The sequence below is a fragment of the Zea mays genome, chromosome 9 (assembly GCF_902167145.1).
Source record: "Zea mays cultivar B73 chromosome 9, Zm-B73-REFERENCE-NAM-5.0, whole genome shotgun sequence".
NCBI classification, from domain to species: domain Eukaryota; kingdom Viridiplantae; phylum Streptophyta; class Magnoliopsida; order Poales; family Poaceae; genus Zea; species Zea mays.
The window spans coordinates 91132539-91143561 of NC_050104.1; the positions used below are offsets into that span (position 1 = coordinate 91132539).

The 11023-nt window shown below is 44.0% G+C and overlaps 1 protein-coding gene across 1 annotated transcript; it reads left to right on the top strand.

Annotated features, from left to right (window-relative positions):
- Positions 1 to 9459: 9459 nt before the first annotated feature.
- On the top strand, positions 9460 to 10674 carry LOC100383116 (uncharacterized). The gene has a single exon (NM_001175783.1). The coding sequence runs from the start codon at positions 9790 to 9792 to the stop codon at positions 10186 to 10188; it is 399 nt and encodes a 132-aa protein (NP_001169254.1). The 5' UTR covers positions 9460 to 9789; the 3' UTR covers positions 10189 to 10674.
- The last annotated feature ends 349 nt before the right edge of the window (positions 10675 to 11023 follow it).

Here is an 11023-nt window from a genome sequence, read left to right on the forward strand (position 1 = left end):
CTTCCCCGCCATTGAATTTGCCGTGGCGTTCTCTCCCTCTCTGCCCAATCCCGGCGACCCCGGACCCCCCTAGCTCACGCCTGCCTCAACTCTGGCGACCTCACCGCCGCGAAGAGGAGCAGCGCCGCCCGTAGCCACACGTTTCTCCCCTGGTCTAATACCCTACGTCTGATTCAGATCGCACGGCCCAGACCGTGGGTACCGCTTCACGCACACACGCCTGACGCCCTGGCCCGCCTGTAAGCGTCGCCCTCAGCCGTCTGTCCCCTCTGGTCTGATCCCCTCCATTCGATTCAGATCGCACGGCCCGGACCGCGGGTACCGCTTCGCGCACGCGCGCCTGACGCCCTAGCCCGCCTGTCAGCGCCACCCGCGCTATCTAATCTCAGCCGTCGGTTTCTGATCCAACGGTTAAGGGAGCCCGATACCCCTTCGCGTGACTGTTTTGCTTAAGAAACCCCCTGGTTTTAGGAAATCAACCCGCCGTCCTCTGTTTTAGCACATAGGTCCCTGGTTTGTTTTAATTAGACCCCTAGACTTTTATTTAATCATAGATTTAGCCCTAATTTCATATTTCAAACTTCAAAACTTGTTTATTTTATATCTTTTTCATATGAACTCCAAATTTAGTGGTTCAAATTGCAAAATGTTCACCAAATTATTCTCTGTCAAATAAAATATGACCAACTGTAATCCATATAATTTAATTTTTACACTTAGAATATAGAATTAAAGTATATGTTGATTTATTTATTTAATGAAATAAATAAAAGGAGAACCCTAGGAATAAAGTATATTCAATCTTTTGAGATTAGTGTTATGATTACTTGGATTTATTTTTGGCTTAACCTCTAGGCCTTAATGACATAAATAGAATTAGGAATGTAATTATGGATAATACTTAAAAGATAATCAAATTTCTAAATGAGAGTAGTTTATCTTATAATTCTAGCTTTCATTTGTGTTAATCACTACTTAACCTTTTTGAGCTACATTCCAAACATTTAGAGAGTAATCAATTCCCCAATTAGGATTAGTCCATTTTTATAACTTGACCTCATTCCTCTGTACTTAATACTGTACCTTCTTGAGTTGTGTGCCAATATTTGTACATGTGTGATGTGATGTTCATTTTTACCTTCCAAATGTATTGAATGTAAGCTCGCTTTACTTAGACAACGAGCAGCTCGTGGTTCCTTAGTGTGTTGCCGAAGATCCCTCTGAGCAACAACCTGGTGAAGGCAAGTGTCCTCAGACCTATCATGTCCTACTTTACTTTATAATTCACTGTCCCGCATTACTTTATTGAAAACCTAAGGATTGACTAGTTTGTATTTCCCTTACCCTTGTTTACCTCTTTGGGTTAATCATGGTTAGCTTATGCTATTGCTTAAACTAAATCAATGAACATGATGTGATCTTTTATGATACGATGATGTTATCCGATGGGGTCCTTGTGATTAGTTTAGGGGGCTCAGGCTCTTTCCTGAGTACCTCTCCGTAAGGACCTGTTTGGGGAGTGACAACCCGGGATAACAGTGCAACCATGAGGGTGGAATGGGATGCCCTTAGCTGATTAATTAGAGGAACCAGAGGAGTAGTTGGCTTCGCCATAGGGCCGTCAATGGGGTCCAGGCACAGTACTTGATCTGTCGAGGTTGGTTGCAGAGGTTCGTTGATTTGGTTTTGTTAGTCACCCTTCCTTTGGGGAGATGTACTGTGTTTATCAAACTAGAGAAACCTAATGGGTGGTTATGACCTCTGGGAAAACTTTGTAAAGGCTACAAAGTGAGACCCTGCTAGGTCACCTTGGTAGTGATCAATGGGGAGGCTAGAACCCCGGGCAGAATGGGAATCACGGCTTGTGGGTAAAGTGTGCAACCTCTGCAGAGTGTTAGAAACTGGTATATCAGCCATGCTCATGGTTATGAGCAGCCTTGGGATCCTCTTCGATTAGAAGAACAATGGTTACTTTTATGATGATGATTAACAATGGTGATTATAATCCTGATCTCTGGTATTTCCTCTTGGAGGGAGTGCCTCTTGGTAATAACTGGGCTATTACTAAAATTTGGCTCTACTTATAATAATAAAACTTGACCAACTAAAAGCAACTGCTTAACCTTAACTCCACATATCGCTAGTCCACCTTAGCCAAACGGGACATTTGCTGAGTATGTTGATGTGTACTCACCCTTGCTTTACAAACCACCCCACCCCACGTTGTCCCCATTGTTCTCAGTGCTCAGGAGGTGAAGTTGGCAACATGGATGACTTCGAGGAGTTCCAGGAATATGAGGAGTTCTAGTTTACTTTAGTGGCAACCCCCCAGTCAGCTGCCTGTGTAGGCTTAGCATCTACGTTTCGTATTTTCGCACTTTGATAATTATGACTGAACAATGGTTATGTATTAGACTCTGTGGATGTCTTGGACATCTTGATGTAATAAAGTACCTTTCCACTATTTATTTCGAGCATTGTGTGATGATGTCCAATTATGTAATCGCTGTGTACGTGAGTTTCTGATCCTGGCACGTACATGGTTCGCATTCGGTTTGCCTTCCAAAACCGGGTGTGACACCTATATTGCCCTTCCTAGAAACTGTAGCGGGTTTTCTGAAGCTAGAGGAACTTTGTAAAGGCCTCGTAGTGGATCCCTAGCCATTCACCTCGGAAGTGTCGAAGGGTCTAGCTAACCCTGGCTAGACAGGATACATGACTTGTGGGTAAAGGGCGCAACCTCTGCAGAGTGTAAAACTGGTATATCAGCCATGCTCGCGGTCATGAGTAGGTCAGGACTCTCGCATGATTAATTTATGGAACTAAACTTAATCTGTCATCACGGGTGTTATTATCAATTGTGATCTCTTACTTAATTGGTTTGGTATCTACTTATACTTAGTAACTGCTAATAAAATTTTGACCAACTTTAAAAGCAATGCTCAGCTTTAACCATCTCCTTTGGTAAGCCTTACACTTCACATGAACTCCCACCGTTGGTGAGTCATGCACATTATTCCCCACAACTTGTTGAGCGATGAACGCATGTGAGCTCACCCTTGCTGTACTCACATCCCCCAGGTCAAGAACAGGTACCACAGGAGGAGGCGCACGAAGGATGTTGTGATGAGTTCATGAGTGGTCTAGGCCGTCGTCTCTCAGTCATCTATGGTTGCTAGATTATTGTCTGCATATGATGTATATATTTAGCTATTTTGTACAGAACTCCTATTATATAGTAAAGATGTGACATTCGTTTATGTACCATGAGTCATCATATGTGTGAGACTTGGTCCCAGCACACTTGGTGATTATCTCGCGCCCGGGTTTTGGTGACTCCTAGAACTCGGGTGTGACAGAAGTGGTATCAGAGGAATGTTGACTGTAGGACGAAACCTAGATAGAAGTGGACAACCCTTACCTACTTACCTTTGCTACTCTGATACTTTTTAAACTTACCTTAATCATTTCTCAACTATTGCTGCTTTACTCTGATTACTCTTATCTCTTCGCTTCTAAAGACAAAAGTGGATTTCACACTTTGAAATCATGTACCTAAAGTGACTTTTAGGAATAAGAAACCTAATCTTAGGAACCGAATCAAAACTATTTTTGTAAATATTTATATGGTTGAGTGTTTGTCCTTATGATAATTGCTTGATTCGATTCTTTGATTGAGTGTGATGAGTTGTGGAGTAATGTCCATAATTGCATCTGCATATACATCTAGGCATATAAAATAACTAGACAACCTAGATTATCCTCATTAAAAATGTAGCTAGTATCACAAATTTATCTTATCTTGACAGATTCTATCTTGCCTTTGGACATTCACCTTATACGCCTAGTTATCCCAATATAGACATAAAACAACAGATCAAAGCCCTGCCCAAGATTCTTCAATGTGTGACCAACTACTAGGCTGTCTATTCTGCTTACTAAATAATTTCCCTTACAAAACTATCTTACCATATATTTCTAACCCAGGTGATCAATACCAGGAAGGGAGGCGGTATAGATCTGCCTACTAACCATCATAGCAAGAGGACTGTTAACCAATCACAACCTGAGATGAATCCTCCACCAGTTGGAACAGATCCCATTGTTGTCGCTCAAATGTAGTTGCTACAGCAAATGACAAACACCATGACAGAAATGCAAGCACAAATGCGACAGGAACGACAGGAGATGCGCCAGGAACGGCAGGAAATACACAAGAAATGAGACAAGAACGCCAAGAAATGCGCCAAGTACGGCAGGAACAACAACAACTACCACCTCCACCACCACCAGCTCCGCCTATGGATAAGCACCGAGAGTTTATGAGCCACAAGCCACCGACATTCTCTAACTCCTCGGACCCACTACAAGCTGATGACTCGTTAAAGTCCATGGACAAGATCCTCAACATAGCTCAGTGCTCCGACCGGAAGAAAGTACTCTATGCATCGGGTTGCCTTACTGGCCCCGCTGCGGATTGGTGGGATGCATATTGCGATGCTCATGCTGCTGCCAACACCATCACTTGGGCAGAATTCTCCACTCAATTCAGGAATTACCATATTCCTGCTAGTCTTATGAAGATTAAAAAGGAGTTCCTATCCCTTAAACAGGGAGGCATGTCCGTAAGAGACAAGTTCATCCAGCTATCCTGATATGCTCCTGGGGAGGTCGATGATGATGAGAAAAAGCAGGAGCTATTTCTGAAGGTTTGATCGGGCCACTACAATACCAACTGATATCACACACATTCCCGTCCTTCCAGAGACTACTGGACAAAGCTATTGCTCTGGAAAACAAGAGAGCTAAGTTTGGAGAAAAAAGGAAAGCTTCTAACCAGGGACAAGTTGGAAGTAGTTCCCGTCCCCGTTATACTACACCTCAAAGCACACCTACCCGTGGTAGTCCTGGGCAACAAACTCAGTAGACCAAAGCTACTCCTCAATCAAGCACCCCAGTGGGACCTGTTGCTTCTAATACCTCCACAAACAGGTCAGGTTTCAAGTGTGGATAGGCTGGACACTATGCCAACTACTGTCCCAACAGGGCTGAGTATACCACTCCAGCTCCAATGAAGCAAGGTCAGGCCTCGGCAGGCAAGAGTCAGCCCTTATATGTCAATCGGGGTGAAGTCAACCACGTGGAAGCAGAAGCTGAACCTGGTGAACCTGAAAACCAAGAAGAGATGCCGGTTGAAGGTGAAGAAGCCGATGAAGAAGTCAATGAGCAGCAAGATTAGAGTATATAAAAATATACATAAATACAAATATATATTTAAATAGTGTTTGTACGACCTAAATAATACTTTCAGTAGTAACTAGATTATACTATATTAGGAATAATAATAAGGTCTATTTGAACCTATGTTTTGAATAACAAGTTATGCATCATGTCGAAATTCTTGATTGTGCATACATTTTGTGACAAGCTCGGGTTACATCATTTTTCTTACTATTCTCGAGGGCGAGATTTCTTTTAAGGGGGTAGGATTTGTAAAGCCCAAAATTGGTAGAAGATAATAATAATAATAACAATAAAATAAACAAATATATTTATTATAGTGATTAGGGAATTATTGAAACCTTGGAAAATTTATTAAGATCCTTCCTTTTCATAATCAATTGATGGTATTGAATTTATTAAGTAACCAATAAACAAAAAAATGGTACACCTCTTGTTGATGACGTGGTTATGATGCATCTTATTGAAAACATGAATTTGACCTCAACTTATAAATGAAATATAAAACGCAAAATGAGAGAGAAATTCTTAATAAAGTCATTTATTACTTCCATAATTAAATAATAGGGAGAAAAATAAATAATAATGAAAATAAGATTTACCTTTACAATAGAATTATATTTGAGAGTTGAAATCTAAAAGTTCAAAACAGGAGTTTGAATTTGAATTGGATTTGAAAAGAGAATAGAAAAGAAAATGGAAAAAGGAAAAAGAAAAGATCAGATCTCGGCTAGGCCGAATCTCTACCACGCGGCCCAATAGCTCCCAATCGCGCGACCCGACTTCGTGCTGGGCACGCTGCTAGTAACGCTGACTGCCGACCCCACCTGTCGGCCTCTTCATTCGTGCCAGGCTTGTCCTATGTCACCGCCGTGTGGGGTCACCCCATCAGCCTCGCCCGACTTCGTGCTCCCCTGCTTAGTCACTGCCTGGTGGGGCCAGTGCTCAGGCACCTCAACAACCTGGCCGAGGTCGCCGCTGCGGTATCCTCACACCACAGTTGCCACCCTGACCAACTCGGATCTTCCCTCCCCCCATAAAAGTCGTGGCTCACTGATCTGATTCATCAGAACCCATCCCAAACCACCCTGGTCGCCAGGGGAGACGAACCAGAGTGTGGGTGCACGGGGTAGGAAGGGTCGCCGCTACAAAAACATGCTGACAACGATAATCGGTCGCCAACGAAGCTATTCGGGGGTAGTCCAGGCCCTAGCGAAGCTGTAGAAGGGGTTAATCGAGAGGAGAGTCGCTATAGTCCCGGGAATTGCTCGTCGGAGCGGGTTCTCCGTCTCCGTACCGCCATCTGCGTGGCCAGCCTCGCCGTCATCTTCACCATTGGTAAGAAACCCACTCGCGCGTTTGCAGTTGGCTGCACAATGTGTAGCATTGCTTTGATTTGTGACGGCTCGTCAGCTTGGCTGGATGGCCCTGCGTCGGTGATAGCGCCACCAAGGGCGTCCTGCACCTCCGTACACTACCCTTGCGGGGAAGGGAGAATCAGGGGCACCGTCGATCTCTGGATTGAGGGCTCAGATTAGAAGCGTGACACCCCTTCGGTTATTTGGATCGTGGCCGTTGGATCAGCATCAACGGTCCAGATTGAGGGACCCTCATACCGGTTCGACCAATATCACGTGGGGCGTTGGATTCTGATCGACCGGATGCTATCGGGTCTCGATGTTTTAAATCCGGAGCGTTGATGCAGGATCCAACAGAATCGAGGGAGTACCGGTTCAGTTGGGGCTTGATTTAATCCCACGCATCCAACCCTGATCCATTGGCTGAGATCTAGTCATACCCCTTCGCCGTGCCAGTTTGCATAAGAGCCCTCGAGAGTTCTAATATTAGAACCCGCCGTCCTATGTTACAAACAAAGGCCCTCAGAATAGTTTTAAAATTACAGATAGGGCCCCAGATTTTGCAAAGCAACCCTTAGAAGAGTAATAAACTTCAAAATTTCATAATTAATTCATTATAGCTCCGATTTGACCCGTTCAAATTGTGTTAGTCTCATAATGATGTTTCCTACAGTTTATTAACTATGTTTTATCAGGAAGCATATTTCTAAAAAAATAAATAACGAAGTTGTTTGACCTCTAGTGATCAAATTAAGATTTCTTATACAAGTTAAATGTGATATTTTAAATTGTCTATAATTATAAACCAACTACAAGGTAATCTCTAATCAAGTTATAATTGAAGTTAAACTAGTGAATTCCTTCTTCACATGATCAAAACAACATAGTTCTACTATGAGTATCTTTGGAAAAAACATAACTTTTCGTCTGTAACTCCGAATTTGGTAGTTCTCGAACCTAGGATCTCGTTACGATGCATAGAATATTATTATGCAATTTTTGCTTATGTTTGGTGTGATGTTAATTGTGCCTATACCATGTTTATTTGTATTACCACGAATAGCAGTTAGGTCCCGAGAATCTGAAGATCGTCCTGGTACCTAGAATCTCATGTCTAAGGCAAGTTGTGCCCTTGATCACTTTTCTTTACCCAATAGTGTTACTGTTAATCACTGTGACATGCTCAGGTTAATCTGATGGGATCTAATAGGTTTCCCCTAGACTTGTTTATCTCACACCTTGTTTACCACTGAACTTTTGGGTAGTTTTGCTATTGCTCTACCTGGTTTTGCGATTAATGTTACATTATGATCATGTTCCAATTATACTATTGTTTTAATTATTGTTCATGACAAGATCATTGTGTTAATTGGAACTTGGAGCTTAACTTGAGAAACACGTGCTACCACAAGGGTGGAATGGGACACCCTTGGCTGACTAATTAGGAAAGCTAGTGGAGGACTACCTTACCAAAAAGGGGCAAGGGCAGTAGGAGAGTTGCGTATAGGGAGGCTCTCGGATCGATCAAGCTGCGATGGCTTTTCAGACGAGGGATTCCTATATTGCCCTTCCTAGAATTATAGCGGGTTTTCTGAAGCTAGTGGAACTTTGTAAAGGCCTCATAGTGGATCCCTAGCTATTCACCTAGGAAGTGTCTAAGGGTCTAGCTAACCCTGGCTAGATGGGATACATGACTTCTGGGTGAAGGGCACATCCTCTGCAGAGTGTAAAACTAGTATATCAGTCATGCTCGCGGTCATGAGCAGCTCAAGACTCTCGCATGATTATTTTTAGAACTAAACTTATTCTATCACATATGCATTGCTTCGCGGGTGTTATTAACAATTGTGGTCTCTTACTTAATTGGGCTCGTATCTACTTATACTTAGTAACTTCTAATAAAATTTTGATCAAAGTTAAAAGCAATGCTAAGCTTTAACCATCTCCTTTGGTATGCCTTACACTTCACATGAGCTCCCACCTTTGGTGAGTTCATGCACATTATTCCCCACAACTTGTTGAGCGATGAACGTATGTGAGCTCACCCTTGCTGTACTCACATCCCTCCTAGTCAAGAATAGGTACCAAAGGAGGCGGCGCATGAAGGATGTTGTGATGAGTTTATGAGTGGTCTAGGCCGTCATCTCCCAGTCAACTATGGTTGCTGGATCGTTGTGTACATATTGTAACACGGGAATATGGACGTTACTGTACGTAAACCACGAATATGGACTTCAGCACGAGATGCCAATGAGAATAGTAATCTCAATATTATGATCATTTTTACCTACCGCGATTTTAATATTACATTTGTCTCCGTATATCTAGACTCTTTCTAAAGTTTTCACGAAGTTCAGAGCGTATTTGTCTCGTAAATTATCAAGTCTTGTGCTTATTCAAAGTTAACCGACGAAGTGAATACGAATCTGGAAGGCTCAACTCAGTCTTGTGATTTTTGTCCCGGGCAAATTAATTTGAACTCGACGATAAAATTTTTAATATAAAATTAAATCGGACCACACTCGAAATCCAAGAAAAACCAGGCGTAGGATTGTTAATTGAATTGTTCTCTAATCGAATATTCGGATGGCAGGTGAAGTTTGTCTGATTTCAATTAAATCTAACACCAAATAAAATATTGTAACCAAAATTATTTTAATTTGGTCCTCTTACACCTTTCTAAATTCTAGCCTTGATCTCCGGCTGATATTTATGTTTGTATTTAAATTTTCGAGTAAAAAAAAGAAAGAAAATGGAAATAAAGAAAGAAAAGAAAATATCTCTTCTCTCCCGCCGCTCTCTCTCTCCCTCTGATTTTTCTCGCCGCTCTGGGCCATCGGCTTTATCTCCTGCCGCACATGCCAGATGCAGCTCCATCTTCTCCAGAGCGCCTAGCCAAGGTCCCTCCCACGAGCGCTCCTCATCTCCCCCTCCCATGGCCACGCCGGTGCTCCTGCACCATCGCGCGCGCCGGCTTGGAGCTCACCGGTGACGGCAGAGCTGGCCGTCCTTGCTCCCTCGGCGGCCTCCCTGCTCCCCTCTCCCTTATCTCCCATGGCGCCTGGCCGCAGCTCGGATCTCGCCCGACCCCAAGCTGAGCTCCATCCATAGCCGTCGGTCAGCCCCTGCTCCATGTCCCACGCGCGCTCCTCCTCAAGCTCATCCCCATGGCCGCCGCACCCTCCCCTGCATGCAGCCGAGCTCCCTACCCGGCTGCGCCCCTAGCACTCCTCGACGTCGGCGTCTTCTCCCTCTCCTCGCCATGGCGCTGAGCCGACCTGGAAGATCCGCGCTCGCCAGGTCATGCGCCGTTGCCCAGCTCACCCCAGCTCCTTGCTTCCATGGCCACCTCTCCCTGCCCCTCCCCAGCGTCCAGACGAGCCAGCTCGCTCCAGACTCGACCTCGCCGTCGTCTTGGTCATCGACACCACGCAATCGTCCACGCGTTGTTGTCCTCGCGGACGCCGCTTCACACCATCACCCTGTTTTCACCATCCGTGGCATCGGTGTCGTGATGTCTTGGCTGCAGCACCAACGTCCTCGACCTCGCCAAATACGTTCGCTGCTAGGCCCTATGTCGTTAGGCTAGTCGACCATGGTCGTTGCCACACGCGCTTGTCCCTGATGCACATCGCGTAGTATTCGGATCTCGTCGATTGACTCCCGCCATCCGCCGTGCTGTGTGCCGGCGTTCCCTCGCGACAGACCACGCCGTCGTCTAACCTTGTTCGCGTTGCTGCAGCACCATCGTCATTTGCCAGCTCCATCACTAGCCTTTCTTAGTATTTTTTCCCAACACCGAGCCTCTCTGACCTCGCTGTTCGTCGGTGCAATTTATGTGTGTGGATGAAGAAAGCGAAGCCCGTGTACATAGCTCGCAAGGTGTTCAGTTGAAAGCTTCACCTGGTGCTTGTCGTCATTCTTGCGGGATTCAAGTTTGATTTAGTATAGTAAGACGATTCACTACTCCTGCTATCGATTCGATGTCCGAATTGGTTATATATATTTGTCGATGATTATCTTGTTTGCAATGTATGCATTGTGGCGGCATTAGACATTTGTTAAAATGCTTCATATATACGGTGTGTGGTTTAGTTAAAATTGCAAGTATAAATTTGGTAGAGGTGAGATTATTTGCTACTTCTATTATCTGGTCTGTTGGATGGATTGACAGATATGTAGGTCGCAATGATTATCTCGTTTATAGCACGGGCACGTATTTTATTAGAGGTTGTCGAAATGCCGGAACTATACGTAGTGTGATTAGATTATAATGCAAAAGCTAGGTTAAGTATTTTATCTGGCTAGCCAGTAGGTTCTGACGATGTTGTCGTACCGATTTAGTTTGTTTAAAGAAATTAATGCTGTTGGGGACTTGTTCTCAAATGCTATGAGTTAAGAACAAGGCAACATAGAAAATGTTA